The 18,508-nt window shown below is 50.0% G+C and overlaps 7 protein-coding genes across 7 annotated transcripts in view; 2 read left to right on the forward strand and 5 right to left on the reverse strand.

Moving 5' to 3' along the window:
- Positions 1 to 100: 100 nt before the first annotated feature.
- On the forward strand, positions 101 to 1,786 carry LOC9637455 (pentatricopeptide repeat-containing protein At2g35030, mitochondrial). The gene has a single exon (XM_024677929.1). The coding sequence runs from the start codon at positions 101 to 103 to the stop codon at positions 1,784 to 1,786; it is 1,686 nt and encodes a 561-aa protein (XP_024533697.1).
- Positions 1,787 to 2,867: 1,081 nt separating this feature from the next.
- LOC9636798 (pentatricopeptide repeat-containing protein At2g39620) lies at positions 2,868 to 6,361 on the reverse strand. The gene is made up of 2 exons (XM_024677930.1): positions 5,062 to 6,361; positions 2,868 to 4,951 (listed from the first exon to the last, which is right to left on the reverse strand). The coding sequence occupies exons 1-2, from the start codon at positions 6,359 to 6,361 to the stop codon at positions 2,868 to 2,870; spliced, it is 3,384 nt and encodes a 1,127-aa protein (XP_024533698.1).
- An 88-nt stretch (positions 6,362 to 6,449) lies between these two features.
- On the reverse strand, positions 6,450 to 7,749 carry LOC112347212 (5'-adenylylsulfate reductase-like 2). Its single transcript, XM_024677722.1, has 4 exons — positions 7,462 to 7,749; positions 7,187 to 7,386; positions 7,000 to 7,124; positions 6,450 to 6,933 (listed from the first exon to the last, which is right to left on the reverse strand). The coding sequence occupies exons 1-4, from the start codon at positions 7,747 to 7,749 to the stop codon at positions 6,488 to 6,490; spliced, it is 1,059 nt and encodes a 352-aa protein (XP_024533490.1). The 3' UTR covers positions 6,450 to 6,487.
- Positions 7,724 to 9,853, forward strand: LOC9637456 (short-chain dehydrogenase/reductase family 42E member 1). Its single transcript, XM_002972745.2, has 5 exons — positions 7,724 to 7,933; positions 8,023 to 8,365; positions 8,662 to 8,930; positions 8,989 to 9,185; positions 9,240 to 9,853. Exons 1-5 carry the CDS (start codon positions 7,741 to 7,743, stop codon positions 9,687 to 9,689), a joined length of 1,452 nt encoding a protein of 483 aa, XP_002972791.1. The 5' UTR covers positions 7,724 to 7,740; the 3' UTR covers positions 9,690 to 9,853.
- A 33-nt stretch (positions 9,854 to 9,886) lies between these two features.
- LOC112347213 (transcription factor bHLH36-like) lies at positions 9,887 to 10,765 on the reverse strand. The gene is made up of 3 exons (XM_024677723.1): positions 10,585 to 10,765; positions 10,110 to 10,493; positions 9,887 to 10,031 (listed from the first exon to the last, which is right to left on the reverse strand). Exons 1-3 carry the CDS (start codon positions 10,735 to 10,737, stop codon positions 9,963 to 9,965), a joined length of 606 nt encoding a protein of 201 aa, XP_024533491.1. The 5' UTR covers positions 10,738 to 10,765; the 3' UTR covers positions 9,887 to 9,962.
- Positions 10,766 to 10,946: 181 nt separating this feature from the next.
- Positions 10,947 to 11,766, reverse strand: LOC112347279 (transcription factor MYB61-like). Its single transcript, XM_024677931.1, has 3 exons — positions 11,539 to 11,766; positions 11,347 to 11,476; positions 10,947 to 11,292 (listed from the first exon to the last, which is right to left on the reverse strand). The coding sequence occupies exons 1-3, from the start codon at positions 11,705 to 11,707 to the stop codon at positions 10,947 to 10,949; spliced, it is 645 nt and encodes a 214-aa protein (XP_024533699.1). The 5' UTR covers positions 11,708 to 11,766.
- A 5,802-nt stretch (positions 11,767 to 17,568) lies between these two features.
- The window catches only part of LOC112347280, a 5,375-nt gene continuing 4,435 nt past the window's right edge, over positions 17,569 to 18,508 (reverse strand). Inside the window, exon 4 of the mRNA XM_024677932.1 lies at positions 17,569 to 17,775. Coding sequence (XP_024533700.1) covers positions 17,569 to 17,775 — 207 coding nt within the window. The remainder of the gene's footprint in view (positions 17,776 to 18,508) is intronic.

An 18,508-nucleotide genomic window follows, 5' to 3' on the forward strand; every position in this document is an offset into this window, starting at 1 on the left:
AAGAAGAGGGGATATTCCCACGGAGAATATTCGTTAAAGCATATTCTGAGAGAATATCCTCAATTTGAAATTCTTATGAAAGTTCGCATAGAAATCTCGCATGAAATGGAGGAGAGTTTGGCTCTCTCGATCCTACAGCACCCTCCTCCTTCCGGAAGAGATCCACAGGCTGCGCAACAGCCTCGCTCACGCAGACTCGGCAACGTTTGCTCTGCTGCTCCGGCACTGCAGCAACGCGAGGGCGCTACAACAGGGCAAGTTGATCCATTCGTATATCATCGACAAAGGCTACGGTCAGGACACCTTCCTCGGTAATCTCTTGGTAAAAATGTACTCCGACTGTGACTGCATTCAGGACGCCCAGGCGGTGTTCTCTAGCATCCGTCACAAGAACGTCTTCTCGTGGAACATCATGACTGCAGCATTTGCCCAAACGCGGGATATGCAGAAAGCGAGGAAATGCTTTGATCAGACACCGCGGAAAGACGCAGTTTCATGGACGACCATGATGTCGGCTTATACGCAAGTTGGAAAGTGCAAAGAGGCCTTGCAGCTGTTCAAGCTCATGGATCTGAGCGGTGTCTACCCGGATCAAGGCGCATTCGTCAGCGTTCTCAATGCCTGTGCTAGCGAAGCCTCGGCATCCGAGAGGAGAGAAATCCTAGAGCACCTTGAAGCTGGAGTTTCGGATCTGGATGTGGTGCTTGGAACTTCCATGGTTGGCATCTACGGGAAGTCTGGAGAGATTGACAAGGCCCGAGCGGTGTTTCGACAAATGCCCAAGAGGAACGTTGTCTCGTGGACGGTGATGGTCGAGGCAACTGTGGAGGATGGGAACCTCCAGAGGGCGAGGGAGCTCTTTGAGAAGATGCCGGAATGGACGACGGCTTCGTGGGTGGTAGTGATCAGCGCTTACGCAAGGCTCGGGGAATTGCTCGAGGCCGAGAGTTTGCTTGACAGAATGCTGTATCAAAACGTTGCCGCCTGGACTGTCGTAATTGCAGCAAATGCACATATGGGGCATGTGCAAGAGGCTGCGTTTCTGTTTCAGCGAATGGATCAGGCGGGCGTGCCTCCGGATAAGATCACACTCGTCAACATTCTGGATGGCTGCGCAAAGTTTGGGGCGCTAGCTATCGCGAAAACCATCGAATCTGGAATCGCAGATACCGAGTTCATGAAGGATGACGCTGTAGTCACGAATTTAATCAACGTTCATGGCAAGTGCAGCAGCGTGAAGCACGCAATCGAGCTCTTCGAGGGAGAGGCCTTCCTCCTGGACAGTGTGATTCTATGGTCATCTACAATGGCAGCACTCGCACAGAACGATCGAGCGCGCGAAGCGATCGAGCTCTTCCACTGCCTACAACTTTACGGGATGGAACCAACGAGGATCACTTTCAGCATCGTTCTCTTCGTTTGCAGTCACGGTGGCATGATGAAACGAGGGTGGGAGAGCTTCCTGGCTATGCAAGCTGATCACTTCCTCAACCCGGATGTTGATCACTTCGTTTCCATGATCGACCTCCTGGGAAGATGCGGATGGCTCGACCTTGCTTTCGAGCTGATCGAGACAATGCCGTTTGTGCCAGACGACGTTGCTTGGACGATCCTGCTCAACACATCCAAGCTCTACGATGAGTCGACACGAGCGCGGTTGGCGGCGAAGCACCTGATGGAACTTGGAGACGAAGACTCGGCGCCTTATGTCTTGCTAGCTGGTGTTTGCCGTTCTAGCTCTCCGCAACAAGACGAGGAACTCTTTCCCCACAGCCTCTCGCTGTGATTGTATGAGCTTCTGGACCTCGCTAAGTTTCTGCTTGAGGCCGGGGGCACTGGATGACAAAGCCATCTCAAGCATAATGTCCATAGACATCTGCGAGGCTTCAACTTTCTCAGGAGCAGCCCGAGCTGATGCAAGTCAAAAGACTTTGGAGTACCTGCGATTCACAAAGGTTGAGAGTGTGTAGTCCGTGAGCATCTCCCTCATCTTAGTGCCTGCCTTACCAACAGGTTCCACACCAACAACACGAGTAACTCTTTCCTTACAATGTGATTGTATGTTCAAACTCGACAAGCTGGGATTGGACATCACTCGTGTACAAGGTGGAGGACTATCACTTCGAAGTGAACGCAACTTTAGTTTATGGAAAGTAGTGTGAGTATCACCACTACAACTCCGCCTTGTATTGATCCCAAATTTCTATGATCTTGACGCATCCCTCGCATCGCCGAGAAGAGCCTCTCGTGTTTCTTAAACAGCGGCAGCATCCTGCAGGAAACACAGCCGATTTCAAGTCGAGACATACCCGGTGGGTTTCATATGCTTGCACGTTGACAAGAAGAGGAAGTAGAGCTTGAAGAACAGCAAAACGAGCTTGCTTGTTTCCCAAGTTGTATGCCATACCCAATGGTTCTAACTTCTTCTGTGAAGCTCTCTTGACGATGAGCTGCCACTTGAGACCGGCGAAAGCAAAGGCGAGCAAGAATTTGACGTTGCCATACGCACCTCACTCAGTTTGCTGGAGATTTCGTTGGACGCCACGGTGAAGTCACGTTCGTCGGCCTTCCCTTCTCCAAGCATGAACGGGATGTCCTGGAACTGGAGCAAGAACTCGGGCCTCTTCCTCTTGCGGCACCACTTTGCCGTTTGTGTTGACATGGAATCGGTTGCGGTCTCAACTGTAGCCATTGAGAAGTAGTAGTCGGACCGGTTATCCATATCCGAAAAGCTCTTGAGGCATTGAACGATGGCATAGAAGTTCAAGAAGTTGTAATTTCGGTAGATTTTATCGTCACTTGTCATTCAAAAATAATGGTGGAAGAATATTCTCCACCATGAAAGCGCGGGAATGAATTGATGGTAACTATGCATCATGCAACAATTCCTTACAGCCAATCGCTGTGACTGCGTGATCTTCGAACTCGCCAAGCTTTGCGAAAGCTCTTTGTCCGCGAGAGAGATCGCCTTGAAGTCCGCAAGCGCCAAGCAGAGCCACCAAGGACACCTGGTCCGGTTTGAAAGGCATGGCTTCGAGCAGCTCCTCGGCCTCTCCCATCCTGCCGCTCCGGCCCAGATGATCTACGAGGCAAGTGTAGTGTTCCTGAGACAACTTCGCACCGAAGTGATCGTCAAGGATGGGGTGGAGGTGCGAGAACTTGGTGCCGGCGTGGCTACAAGCCGTGAGCGACGCGAGGAGAGTTACTTCATCGGGCTGGATCCCATGGAGTAGCATGCTGCAGACGAGCTCCATGGAAGCTTTGGACTCCCCGCTGTGTGCCACTGCTGCGATCATCGCGTTCCAGAGCGGAGCACTCGGCCTCGAGAACGCCACCATTCTTTCGAACACACTCCGAGCTTCTTGGAGGCAGCCGCATTTTCCATACAAGTTCAGCACTGCGGTGCCGACTCTCAGACCGTCCAAGAGCTCGGCGTTGGCAGCGGCGACGACGAGCTTGCCGTGGACAAGATCTGGCAAGCTTGCACAGGCGTCCAAGGCAGAGACAAGCGAAATGGCGTCGTGCTGGATTCCTTCCACGTCCATTTCGACAAACAGCTCGATCCCCCGGCGAAACTCTCCTCCGTGAAAGCACGCGGCAAGCATTGAGTTCCATGACGCGATATCTCTCTGTGGCATTCCATCAAAAACTTTCTTGGCATCAAGGTGGCGAGCGTTTCTCGCGCAAGCCGAAACGAGAGCGTTCCAGGAGACGACGTTCCTGCTGGGCATTTGCTGGAACACAAGCACGGCATCTTCGAGCCTGCCACACTTGGCATACAAATCGACGAGCGCAGTCCCGACAACAGCATTTGAGAGTAGACTATCGCGGCAGCAAATCTCTCGGTGGATCTCACTCCCAGTTTGGAGATCCCCAACACTTCCACAGGCATCTAACACGACCACGAACGTCACCCTGTCTGCCTGGAAGCCTTCCAAGTCCATGAGCACGAAGAGCTCCAGCGCTTCTCTGGGATGCCCAGCCTGAGCATAGGCTCCGATCATCGCATTCCAGGCCACGAAGTCGCGCTCCAGAGGGATCATCCCATCGAACAAGTTCCTGGCCTCTTGGAGTCGCCCGTGACGACCAAGTACCGCGAGCATCGACGTCCACAGCACCGTGTCTCTCGACGTGACTCTTTCAAAGCATCTCACGGCCTTGTCCAGCGATCCGAACTTCATCCCATGCAAGTTGACGAGCGCGGTTCCAATCTCGGTGTCCGATCCAAGGCCAAGCTCGTCGCTTGCAGCTTCGATCGGGCGAGTAGCCGCTGGTGTAGTGGAGCAGGCATCCAGAGCGATGAGCAAAGTCACCTTGTTGGGAGGAATCCCATCCAGGAGCAGCGCCTGGAACAGCGAGAGAGCCATCTGGGGGTGCCCGTTCTGGGCGTACGCCGTGAGGATTGAGTTCCAAGAGACGATGTTCCTCTCGGGCATCTTGTGGAACGCTAGCTCAGCGATTGCCAGTTCACCGCTCGCGGCATTTGCTGCGAGGATTGTTGTCCAGGACACCACATCTCTCTCCGGCGCGCTCACAAACACACGATCGGTTTCCAAGAACGCACTAGAATCTCTACAAGCCGCGAGCATCGCGTTCCAGGCAACCAAATTCCTGGATGGCATGCGATGGAAAACACGCTCTGCGGCCCCAAAATCTCCATTCTGGGCAAATGCGACAAGGAGGCTGTTCCACGAGAAGCTGTTCTTCGCGGCAATCTCCCCAAACGCCGCCACCGCATCGCGGACGCTACCGCAGCGCCCATACATCTGGACGAGGAGATTTCCCAAGAACACATCCCTGTCCAGCCGTCCGGATCGAGCAATCTCCGCGTGGAGGCGCCGCCCCAGGGCCAAGCTGCCACAGCCGCGAAGAACAGGCCCATAGAAGCGATGGATTGACGCCAGGCCACTCGCAATGGCATTTCTATCCCGAATCCAATCGATCAGCGCCCCTGGGATCGATCAATCCACTCGCATCAATCCAAGCGATCAGAGCCCCTGGCATCGATCAAGCCGCGCAGGCCGGCGAGGAGAGAATACGGCGCGGAGTTGTGCGGATCACGCTCCATCACCGCCGCCGCCGCCCGCAAACCCCGGAGCCAATCGCTGCTCGTCCGGCAAGCGCTCAGCAGCGCGACCCACGCCGCGGGATCCGGCTCAAACGGCATATTCAGCAGAAGATCCTCGGCGCTGGCCAGGTCACCACACCGCGCAAAGTAGTCCACCACGCACACGTAGTGGTCTGCGGTAACAGCCACGCCGTACTCGCGGCCCATTGCACGGAAGTAGTCCACCGCGGCAGTCAACTCACCAGCATGGCAGCACGCCGACAGGACGGTAATCATCGTGACGTCGCTGGGAGCCGCGCCGCCGGCCTGAATCATCCGGTGGAACACCCGCAGTGCCCCACGGTGGTCGCCACTCTGCGAATTTGCCGTCACCATGGTCGTCCACAGCACCGCGTCGTCATTGCACCTCTGCCGCACGCGGCAGAAGAGCTCCTCCGCGTGCGGCAGGCTCCCGCACTTGGCGTACATGTTGACCGCGCTGGTCAGCACCACCACGTCACCTCCTCCGTACAGCCCGGCCACCACGATTCCCTCCCGGAGCGCGGACGCCACGGCGCAGGAGTCGAACACGCGCACGAAGCTCGCCTGGTTGGGTTCGATTCCCTCCAGGTCCATGAGACGAAACACTCCCAGCGCTTGCTCTACGTGCCCCCGCTGGGCATATGCTAGGATCATCTCATTCCACGTCGCCACGCCCTTGTACGGCACTATGTTGAAAAAATGCCTGGCACTAGTTAGATCCCCGCAGCTGACGTACACGTCCATCATGTACTGGAAGGTCTCCAAATCCCTGTACGCCATCCTCTCAAAGTAGTCCACGGCTCTCTGAAAATGCCAACACCGGGCATTTGCTTCTACCATAGCTTTCCAGTCCTCGCAGCGCTTTTCCGGCATAGAATCAAACAAAAAGCTTGCCTTAGAGAACATACCGTTAACCAAGTAGGCTTTGAGCATGTCTAGATAGCATTTTGGCCCCTTTTCCTTGATTGGAAAGAACACCTCCTCCGCCTCTCGAATATGCCCGTTCTGGGCATATGCGGCTATCATAGCCGCGTGAGTGATATCACTTGGATTATAGACCTTTGCGTACGCAGCCTCGGCATCCCTGACTAAGCCACACATTCCGTATAAGGAGATGAGAAGATTCCCGTAGTATGCCTCTTGATCGTAGCCCCTGGACGCGAGAATCTCGTGGATGCGCTTTCCCTCGTTGAGGGATCTTGCGTTGAGGAATTGCTTGAGCAAAGCGCAGTAGAGCTTGATCTCCGAGCTTTTCTTGCGCTGGATTGGCATAGCGGAGTAAAGATTTTCTACCACCTAGATTCATGTCACACATGGTGGAAATTTTTCTTTCATCAAATGTTATCTATACACGTAACGCTAACTCGTCAAATCAAAAGTTTACAAGCTGTGGATGATTTACTCGTACAAATGCTGGCTCTTTGGCCGCGCGAGGCCGATTGGAACTGGCGAAAAGGACGTGGAAGACGACGCCCAGCGATTCCCAGTGCCAGACTCATGGGCCCTGCGATTCCTTCGTGGAAGATCCTCACCAATCTCGGCTGCGCGGGGATTTCCATCGCTAACGCTCGAGTGTGACGACGACGACGAAGTCGTGCTTTGCCGCCGCGAGGTGAAAAGATTCGCGACCGATCGCTCCCACCACCATTTCAAGCTCTTGGTTGCCACCGGGAGCAAGAGGAACGCGAGCCTCAGAGCCAGGAAGCACGCCGCGAGCGTGAGATACATGTTGCCCTCAAGTAGCTTCTCGGGAGAGATATACGGGCACATACCAGCCGGAGATCTGCCTTGGCTCGAGTGAAGGATCAGAGCTTCCGAGGATCCTTGAACTTCCGGCGAAAATCCTGGACAGAAGCAAGAATGGATGAAGCTGGAGAGAAAGAGAGAAAGAACTGCGCAAACAAACCAACCTGTCATGTCTTTGTAGAAGCTCGCCAAGTTCTTGAGATCTTTGGATCCGTGGAAACGAGTCCTGGACTTGGAGGTGAGATGGATCAGTGTTGGGAAGCTATTCACTCCATACTTCGAGAGAACACTGCATGCATCGAAACGTTCTTGTGAGTTTCTGTGAGTTTGATCCAGCTCCTCTTTTCATACCTCGGCCTCACGCTCGATTCCTCCACAGCGATGTGATACACCGACGGATAGATGGAAGACATCGTGTCAAACAATGGCCTCATGAGCTTCGAGAATGGACACCACGACGCGTAGAGCAGTAGCATCGCGCTGGATTCCACCTTGGACGCCGACCACAAGGAGCTCAGCGTTTGCTCCAGAGTAGCGGAGCTCTCGTTTAGCTAGAACACAAACCAAGACCACAAAATCAAATGCGCTCTCTCATCGTAATCCTAGGCGATCGCGATCGATCTTACCTCGAGAACCCGAGGAACAAGGCTCACGCGATTGACGAGCTCCCCGATGACGACCTCGTCGGGGGAGTGGAGAAAGATTTGCGCCAAAGAGGGGCGCTTGCAGCACGGCGCCTCCGGCAATCCATCCGACGATCCGAAAGAATGCAAGGAGAAGAGGAGGAAGAGAGCGTGTAGCAGCAGCCTGTGAGGATCGAGCATGGTCTTCTTCCCCGAAAACCCTAGGAGCTGGAATGAAAATTTAGGGCAACAAGAAATTTTTTTGGAAGGGAGAAAAGAGCCATGGTCCATTTCGTGGAGAGGGAGGGGATCGAGGGCCGGATCTTCCTCGTCACCGGCGGCGCTGGCTTTGTCGGATCGGCAATCTGCCTGGAGCTCGTCAATCGCGGCGCTTCCGAGGTGCGATCGCTGGACGTGAGCAAGGCATCGCGAAATCTCCCGGCGCTCAAGGCCAATGGCGTCAAATGCATCACAGGTATGGCGGAAATCTCCGTGAATCGAGCTGCGCAGAGACAGGAAATCGCGAATTTCGCGAGGATTGATGGAAGGATTGATGGATTGCAGGTGATGTCCGGCGGAAAGAAGCGGCAGAAAACGCGATCAAGGGCGCGCACTGTGTGTTCCATGTGGCATCGTTTGGGAGCTTGGGCAAGCAGACGCTCCAGGCCGGGAGGATCGATCAGACCAACTTGGATGGAACTTGCAACGTCATCGATGCCTGTGTCAAGCACGGCGTGGAGAGGCTCGTGTACACGAGCACCAACAATGTTATCTTTGGAGGACAGCCTATCATCAATGGAAACGAGGCCATGTCCTACTTCTCGATCGAGCATCACTGTGATCCTTACGGCCGGAGCAAGGCACTGGCGGAGCAACTAGTGCTACGAAGCAACAACAGGCCTTCCAAGTATGCTTTCTAGATCACCGAGTTTCACTGCTACGCTCTTCCTGGTCTTTCTACTTCGTGGTCTTCCTGTTCACTGCTAAGTTCTTCGTGGTTTCCTGTTCTTTCTACTTCACTGCTAAGTTCTTGGTGGCTTTCTTGTTCTTTCTACTTCACTGCTAAGTTCTTTGTGGTTTTGCTGTTCTTTCTACTTCACTGCTAAGTTCTTCGTGGTTTTCCTGTTCTTTCTACTTCACTGCTCGTGCTAAGCTCTTCGTCGTTTTCTTGTTCTTTCTAATGATTTCTTCGTTTCTTCCCAGAAAAGCAAGCCGCAAGCTCTACACTTGCGCTGTTCGATCGCCTATTGTCTACGGACCCGGAGAAACACTCCATCTCTCAAGAGTCCTCAGCACTGCCAAGCTCGGGCTTTTCTTTTCCAGAATCGGTGAGAGCAATGCCAGAACCGACTTTATCTACGTCGACAATCTCGTGAATGCGCATCTACTGGCTAGCATGGCGCTCCTCGACGATGTTCCTGGAACTGGAGGCGTTCCCACGGCAGCAGGAAAAGCTTACTTCGTCTCAGATGGTACTTCACAGCCAATTCTCTTTTAACCATTAACACAACGAGCGTTTCTTTTTCACAGACGCGCCAACGAACTACTTCGAATTCGTCCGTCCTCTCGTGGAAGGCTTGAACTACAAATTTCCACAGAGGGAGCTGAGCGTGTCGGCTGCTTTGAGATTCGCATGGTTTTTCTGGGGACTCTATGGATTGCTATATCCATGGTTGGAGAGATCGTGGATTCCAGATCCACTCTTACTTCCTTCCGAGGTTCACAAGGTTCGCCAACTCTTATTTTTCTCTTCTTGAGTCTAAATTGTCTCTCTTGAACAGGTTGGAATCACACACTACTTTTCCTCTCTACGAGCACGCCAGGAGCTTGGCTACGTCCCGCTCATCGATCAGAAGGAAGGTCTGGAGCGAACGCTTGCCTACTTGAAAGAGAAGAAGCACAGAGAGCTCGAAACGCCAACTTTCGGCTGGTGGATCGGCATCTTGGCGGCTATGTTTGCTTTGTTTTGCTCGGCCTTCGTGCCTGACCCCTTCATGGGACCATTCGAGTGCGTGCGGAGCCTGGGAATCCTCCTCCACGGCTCGGTCCGGAACCTCAAGCTGGTGTTCCTCACCGCGTGCCTCGCTCACGCCGCGGAAGCTAGCTACGCCTGGAAGCTCGCAAAGTCTGTGGATCCCGAGAACGCGAAGGGATGGTTCTGGCAGACGCTAGCGCTCGGCTTCCCGTCCCTCAGGCTGTTGCTCGCGAGATCCAAGCGGAAGAATGCGTGAAGAGATGGCAGAAAGAAGCTCCCTGGGAAGAGATGGATCGAAAGAAGTTCTCTGGGGAGAGATGGATAGAAAGAAGTTTCCTGTGAAGAGTGGGGAATTTTTCGAGAGAAGTAAAATCTTTGTTTAGAGCAGCTTGGCGAATCAAGAAGAATGTTATGGTGGAAGTCTCTGTTCTAAGCTCTCGAAAGTAAAAGACAAAAGAGCAATCCCAATCTCCTGTGACAGTGGAATTAAAAAAACTTGGGCACGCTCATGGTCGGTTGATAGATCACATCAGCCAGCGATGAGAGCGTACAGTGACAATTCCAGAGATTCCCTGGCCAAGTGCCTGATGTCCAGTGCCTGGATAGAGAAAAAGAAGTGAAGAAGAACCAAAAAGGAAACTCCAGATAATAGAAGAAAGATCTAGATTTCTTATACCTTGCTGCGAATGCAAAGACTAGCCATGGCTGGACGGTTCTTGGATCCCGGTCCCGGCGCCGATAATTCTCCTCGATCGATCGAGATGGTCGCGTCCTGAACGAGCAGCTGGTGCTGCCGCAAGATCCACAGCACGCTCAGCACCAAGCCCTGGCGCATACTGCAGCTCATGCTCAAGAACACGTCGGATTCGCAGATGTGGAGCCCCACGGGGCCGCCGCCACGATCCATCGCCGGCAGCGAGGAGCTTGCGATCATCAAATTCCTTGACTTACAGCGGCGTCGATCCTCGAGCACGGATTTCCTGAGCGCCAGCTCCTGGATTTGGCGCTGCAGTGACTGGATCAGCGCCATTGCCTCGGCGATGACCTCGCATCGATCCATCTGTACAGCAAAGAAGCAAGCAAAGCATTTAGCCCTTTCTGAGAATCCTAGCGATCGATCGAATGTGATGGATGGAGCGAGAGATTACTACCTTCCAGGAATGCGATTGGAGCGGTAGCAGCAGGCGCAGTCGATCATACAGCTCCTGGACCTCCTTCCGCCGCTCGCGCTCCGACCAGATGTGATTGATCCGCTGCATGTAACTCCGGCTCCGCCCTCCCTGCGCCGGGATTAGATGATCCATGGCCGCGATCCTCCTCCTCTCGCGCGAAGTCTTCGAAATCTTTTGGAATAGTCAAGCACCAAAGGAATTATAAATATTCCGAACTTTCTTTCCAGGGAATCACACCGTACGCGCGGTGTTTATGATCTGTATAGAAGGCCAGACCCGTGGTACGATGCTTGCAATGCCCGTGAACGCCTGGGCGAAGTCCGTGGATCATGCCTTGGCTTCTACCTCATGAAGCACTGCCAGACGACGCAGCCAAGATCGCCATCCATCATAGGGCTTTGACCGTGTGATTGTAGCGATGCTGATGATCCAGCACCAGACGTCGCCGCTGGAGGCGAGGCTGATTCTTCTGCTGGATTGCCTTGGAGGAGGTGAGTATCATGAAACTCTTCTCCTGCGGGGTCTGGAATCTCCAGCGTGGGAGGAGATGGAGATGGGTCGCTTCTTTCATGATCTTGAGAAACGGGTGAGTGGGCTACAAGTGCCTTGTTCCTGATGCGCGAGTTCCACTGGTTCTTCACATCGTTGTCTGTTCGTCCGGGAAGCTGGGAAGCAATGTAAGCCCACCTGTGATTGATATCAGTGATGAGGATAAAAAAGTGATGGTGCCGGATCAAACACCTGTTTCCAACAAGCCCATGGAGCTCGATGAGCTTTTGATTCTCCTCGTCGCTGAATTTCCCACGTTTAAGGTCCGGCCTCAAGTAGTTCACCCACCTTAGTCTACAGCTCTTCCCACTTCTTTGGAGCCCTGCAAGAAAGCAGCGAAATCGGTTCTATAGAAAACTTCGTGAGTGAGATCGTCAATCAAACCCGCAAGCTTGGGAACAGTGGTCCATACGTTTCCACACCCGTGCTGCAGTATGAAATTCAGCAATAGCTCGTCCTCTTCGGGCGACCACAGTCCCTTCCTCACGATCGAGCTCGAGCTCGTCGCGCATCCCAATTCATGATCGTCGGGTTGTTCTCTTCTCGAGACCATGGATCGGTGAAGAACTTTGTGACAAGGATTTCAAAGAAGATGAATTCATTTCAAGCTTGCTCTTTTGGTCATGGATCAAACTCATGGAAGGACAATATCAGTTGACACACATTTCTCACATTCCAACCACCATACACAAAAACATGGTAATGTTTTCATTTTTTTTCTTCTGTCTTCTTCTGTTTGTCTCAGCTTCATATTAAGAATCTCACAATAACTTTATTTTCTACTGTCCCAAGGTACAAAGCTTGAAAGTCCTTTCCGCAAAGCTGGCCCTTTGACAGAGATTGCAAGATTGAGGCCAATGTTTTAGATCTATACTTCTGAGTACAGTGTTCACCTTTTTTGAGTCGTAATACCTTAAGATGAAAGTACTATATAAAAATAAATTCTAAAAATCCAGTTTCTAAAATCTTTTTTGTGACAGAGAAATGATAAAAGAAATGCATTATGTCAAGTAACACATATTGGATTATAACTCATGCTTGAAAAAATTCACTTCAAAATATATACCATCTTAGCAGTATATGTCAAAACAATTAATATGCATCACAGAATGTTTTTCTTAGAAGAAACTCACTCAGCTTGAAATAATTTTAGTATTTTCTTTTGGAATTTTTTTAACCAAGAATAGCATCATGTTTAGGTTCAGGTTTAGTAAATCAAGGAACGTTTAGGTTCAGGTTTAGGGGGTTTTAGCGATGAGTATAAGTATATTCTAGGCATCAAAAATCACCTGAGACAAGGAAATGGATTTTTTGATAAAAGGGAGAAGATGTGGAAATAGTGGTTATAGCAGCAAAGTATGGATATAGTTGCCTCCAATTTTCATGTTTGAACTTCATGTCATATATATATATATATGTGAGGGCCAAGTGTACGGCTACGATGCCGTATACTAATATTAGCGTAGTGGATTTTGGTAGCCGTCGGATTGGTTTCAATCCGGACCACTCACTCCTGTATATAAGCTAGGGTTTTTGGGTTAATTGAGATGCACATTTCTGTATTCCCTTTCCATATTCCATACACTCACATTGGTGGAGGTGAGGGGCACCTTTGATTGTCCCTGGGGAGTGCTTGGATTTGGGATTTTGGTTTAGATCTAGCTTTTGCATTGTCTAGATCTAGTTTTTTCCATTTCCTTTCTTTTGTTCTTTCCTTTCAGGATTTTGGTTTAGATCTAGCTTTTTGCATTGTCTAGATCTACCATTTCTTTCCAGCTTTTGTCATTTCTCTTCTTTTGCTCTTTCTTTCTCATTCATTTTCATGGCCGATCCGCAATCTCCTCCTTTGACTCTAGAGCAGCAGTTGGTTCAATTGCTTGATGCTATGCGCCTGCAATTGAACAACCAAACTCAGTTGATGGCGGCGTTCACGGCACATGGTACAACTCCTCCTGCTTTTGGTGCCAATCCTCGCGTTCGGCCGGAGTTCTTTCGTGGGAATCCTGGGGATGATGTGTACCATTGGTTCGATCACTTCACGGTGATTGCCACATATCATTCTTGGGATGATGCTCGACGTTTGCGTGAGTTCCCCACATGTCTTCAAGGGACGGCATTGCAGTGGTACAATGGATTGAGCGCAGCTACTCGTGGCGATTGGAGTGTTCTTCCGGACGTCTTCAAACGCGCCTTTGGACACGCCGACGATTGTGATGATGCCTTCCAACAATTGCATCGTCTTCGCCAAGGGCCATCTGAGTCGGTGATGCAATTTGGCGTTCGTTTCCGAAGTCTTTTGCTTCGTGCGGAGCCAAATATGTCAGAGCGGATCAAGCTAGGAATGCTGTGGCCAGCACTTCGTCAAGATCTTGTCGAACTTGTGCATGCACTTGCTCCTGCCACTCTTGACGATGCTCTTCGCTTGGCACAACGTTATGAGACGTCGCCTCTTCCACATCTTGCTACACGTCCTTCAGCTCCACTTCCTATGAGTGATGGTCCTGTTCCCATGGAGGTTGATGCTGCTGCTACTCGAGTCCAAGGACAAGGGCGAGGACGTGGTCGTGGCCGTGACATTCGTTGCTGGGCGTGTGATGAAGTTGGTCATACTTATCGGCGTTGTCGGCGCTTTCCGGATTGGCAACCTCCATTTCCTGGGTGGAGACCTTGGCGTCAGCAACGTCCCGTTGGTGCTGCTGCGGTGGAAGGTTTGGATACCGAGGTGCATTCGGGAAACGAGGAGTCGCGCGAGTAATGGAGGGACCTTGCGCGAATAAGTTAGTGACCCCTCCATCTTTCTTTCGGGAGTATCATCAAGGGGTTCACTCGGCACCGGTTCATCCAGTGTTTACTTTCCAAGCTCGTTTTTATAACAAGAGGTCTCCTATTCTTCTCTCCGTGTTGGTTGATATAGGTTCGAGTTTATCTTCTATTGCTCGACCTGTTGCCACACGTTGTCGTCTACACTTGCGTCGTGCGGCGGATCCAGTTTTCATTCTTTATGGCAACGGCCGTACACATGCATGTGCACGAGATGAGGCGGACCTGGTTGTGCGTGTGGGCGATCTCGAGCTTGAGTTGCAGTCGTTGCGGGTGGTGCCGAGTCAAGCTTTTGACCTCATTCTTGGTATGGATTGGTTGCAGCACAATCATGCCAAGTGTGACTTTGAGGCTTTTCCCCCTTGTCTCATACTTCCTTATGTTTCATCCATTCCTCTCACTTCCGTACCTCTTCGTCCCTCTACTTCTACCTCTGCTTCCATTACTTTTGTTCCCCCATTATTTCCTCTTGTGTTTCCATCTTGTTCTGCTCTTCCCTTTTCCGATCCCTCCGATGATCTTTGTGTTGCAGCTGTTGACCAGCTCATAAAGGAGTATTCTGATCTCTTTGAATTTGACCTATCGTCTGGGGCCAAGATTGCCACACGTCATCCCATTCCAACCGGGGATGCTCGTCTAATCAAGGTTCCTGTTCGTCGTCGGTCACCCAAGGAGATCAAGATTTTACGTGCAAACGTCAAGGACATGTTGGAGAAGGGTGTTATTCGGAAGTCGCGGAGTCCTTGGGCATGTGAACCTCATCTTGTGACGAAGCCTGATGAGAGTATTCGTTTCTGCATCGACTATCGTCCGTTAAATGAAGTGACGATCCCGGACGTGTACCCTCTTCCTCACACTGCTGATCTCTTGGATCGTTTGGGGCGAAGTCGTTGGTTCACCAAGCTAGATCTTGCTTCTGGGTATTGGCAAGTACCGATGGCTGAAGACGATATTCCTAAGACTGCTTTTCGTACACCATTTGGTTTGTACGAGTTTTTGGTGATGCCGTTTGGTTTGAACAATGCTCCAGCAACTTTTCAGCGAATGATGGACGAGGTTCTTTGCGATATGCCGGAGGTGACGGCTGACTTCATTGATGATGTCTTGATCCACTCGGAGGGGACGTGGGAGGAGCATGTTCGTGATGTTTGTAAAGTGTTGGATCGGCTACGCGACGTTGGTTTAAAGCTAAAGCGGTCGAAGTGCGTGTTTGGGTCCAAGGACACAACTTATCTTGGGTACCGTATTTCTCGTGAGGGTTTGCAAGTTGATCCTGACAAACTTGTGGCTGTTCTAAAGTTCCCTATTCCGAAGTGTGTGAATGATGTGCAGCGCTTTTTGGGTAAGGTGCAGTATCTCGGTCGTTTTGTGGATCATCTTTCCGATCGCACTTTACCATTGCAAGCATTGCTGAAGTCATCAAACCCATCTTGAAGCCTTCGAATCCATGGCTTAATCTTTTGAGCCTCACGAACTTCATCAAGAGAAGGTAAATATTGCTCTACGCCTTATGGACACTAAACATCAAGTACAGTAACTGCTAACGATATAAAATCCTCATCTAGAAAATCCACAGATGCTGGAACAACAAACTTATCAAAAACATGAGAAGAGAGTGGAGAAGGAATAGGAGCTCAAGAAAGGGCATTCGCATCAGCGATATAACTCCCTAGGCAATAAACAACATCAAAATCATATATCTGAAGCTTCAAAGCTTATCAAGTAGTATGACCAACTAGGTTCTTCCACTTCAATAATGAAGTAACAGTAGTATAATCACCTTTAAGTAACGACCGAAAACTATGTAAAGTTTCTCGAAACACCAGATTGTTGCTAAACACTCCTTCTCTATCGTGGAGTAGTTAATCTCCGTTGGTTGTAATGTATGGTTTATATATGCAATAGGATGGCACTGACATGGCACACTCAAACTCTCTTGCATCAACACATCTCTAAGATGAATGTTAGAAGCATCCATGTGCAAAATAAAAGATCGAGTGTAGTCAGGATATGCCAAAACCAAAGGAGTTGTCAATAGCTCTTTGAGATCCATGAACGCCCACTCATAATCCAGAGACTAAATGAAAGATGACATTGATCACTTCAGCAATACTCACAATAGTGCAGTGCACTCAGAAAGATGATCCACAAAATGACCGAGATATTGCATCTTGCCCAAGAAGCGCTATACATCATTCATACACTTCGGAGTAGGGAATTTTAGAATAGCCACAAGTTTGTCAGGATCAACAAAAAATATGGTACCCAAGATAAGTTGTGTCTTTGGACCCAAACACGCACTTTGACTGCTTCAGCTTTAAACCAACGTCGCGTAGCCGATCCAACACTTTACAAACACTACAAACGTGCTCCTCCCATGTCCCCTCTGAGTGGATCAAGACATCATCAATGAAGTTAGCAGTCACCTTCGGCATATTGCAAAGAACCTCGTCCATCATCTGCTGGAAAGTTGCTAAAGCATTGTTCAAACCAAATGGCATCACCAAAAACTCGTACAAACTAAATTGTGTACAAAAAGCAGTCTTAGAAATATCTTCTTTGGCCATCGGTACTTGCCAGTACTCAAAAGCAAGATCTAGCTTGGTGAACCAACAATTTTGCTCCAGACGATCCAAGAGATCAGTAGTGTGAGGAAGAGGGTACACATATGGGATTGTCACTTCGTTTAATGGACAATAGTCAATGTAGAAAAAAATACTTCTATCAGGCTTTGTCAGAAGATGAGGTTCACATGCCCAAGGACTCCACAACTTCTGAATAATACCCTTCTCCAACATTTCCTTGACGTTTGTATGTAAAATCTTGATCCCCTTGGGTGACCGATGACGAACAAGAACCTTGATTGGATGAGCATCCCCGATTGGAATTCGATGATGTGTGGCAATCTTGGCCTTAGACGATAAGTCAAATTCAAAGAGATTAGAATACTCCTTCACGAGCCAGTCAACCGCTGCAACACAAAGATCATTGGAGGGATCGAAAAAGGGAAAAGCAGAACAAGACGGAAATATAGGAGGAAATAGTGGGGGAATAAAAGTAATGGAAGCAAAAGTAGAAGTAGAGGGACGAAAAGGTACAGAAGTGAGAGGAATGAATGAAATATAAAGAAGTATGAGACAAAAGGGAAAAGCCTCAAAGTCATAATTGACATTATTGCGCTGCAACTAATCTATACCAAGAATAAGGTCAAAAGCTTGACTCGTCACCACCCACAATGACTACAATTCAAGCTCGAGATCCCCCACACACATAACTAGGTCTGCCTCATCCTGTGCACATGCATGTGTACGGCATTGCCATAAAGAATGAAAATTGGTTCTGCCACATGACGCAAGTGTAGACAGCAACGTGTAGTAACAGGTCGAGCAATAGAAGATAAACTCGAATCTGTATCAACCAACATGGAGAGAATAATAGGAGACCTCTTATTATAAAAACGAGCTTGGAAAGTAAACACTGGATGAACCGATGCGATGATACTCCCAAAAGAAAGATGGAGGGGTCACTGACTTATTTACACAAGGTCCCTCCATTACTCATGTGACTCCTTATTTCCCAAATACATCTTGGTGTCTAGACCTTCCAATGCAATAGCACCAATGGGACATTGCTAACGCCAAGATCTCCACCTAGGAAATGGAGGTTGCCAATCCGGAAAACGCCAACAATGCCGACAATGCCAATAAGTATGACCAACTTCATCACACGCACAGCAGCAAATATCATGGCCATGGCCACTCGTCGCCTTTGTCCTTGGACGCAAGCAGCAGCAGCATCAACCTCCATTGGAACAGGACCATCACTCATAGGAAGTGGAGCTGAAGGATGTGCAGCGAGAAGTGGAAAAGACGACATCTCATAACGTTGTGCCAAGTGAAGAACATCGTCAAATGTGGTGGGAGCAAGTGCATGCACAAGTTTGACAAAATCTTGATGAAGTGCTGGCCATAATTGTCGCAAATGTGACTTCAGGTATCGAAAGATACTTGTCGACCAGTCCTTATGGGCACTCTTTCCTTACTGCCATGACGGCAGGAGGTCAATACTGCTGGTTCCCTTTATTGGCCCCTCTTGTCCAAGTGTTAGTAAACTGGACTTAGCATCTGTACTTGGCCGGATGAGCATAAGGACGGAATTCCTAAGTGTCTATTTGGCCAAGCATACTTGGCTCGGCTTTTTAGTTCTCTTTTGCTCTGTCTTGCACTGGTTTGGCAAAAACCCTCGCGTATTGAGACTAGTCCCTCAATATTGCCAGATGATAGCTTATCGTGTTTGCCAAACACCCTCGCTATCAAGCCCTTTGTGTTGATCTCATTTCGGTCCCAAGTGCTATTTATGGAAAGTGTCTAGATTCGCTCATTTGGCATGTCTATGGAATGTAGAGGTCGGCCTGAACACAATGGTGTTCGTCCCGTGTCCAAATTCTCAATTTAAGGCCATTCCATATTTAGTAAGTTTCGAACTTGTCCCAAAGACTAACTCCTGGTACGAAGGGTGGCTTGGGGTGAAAGCC

This window comes from Selaginella moellendorffii, unplaced genomic scaffold, assembly GCF_000143415.4.
Source record: "Selaginella moellendorffii unplaced genomic scaffold, v1.0 SELMOscaffold_20, whole genome shotgun sequence".
Taxonomy (NCBI): domain Eukaryota; kingdom Viridiplantae; phylum Streptophyta; class Lycopodiopsida; order Selaginellales; family Selaginellaceae; genus Selaginella; species Selaginella moellendorffii.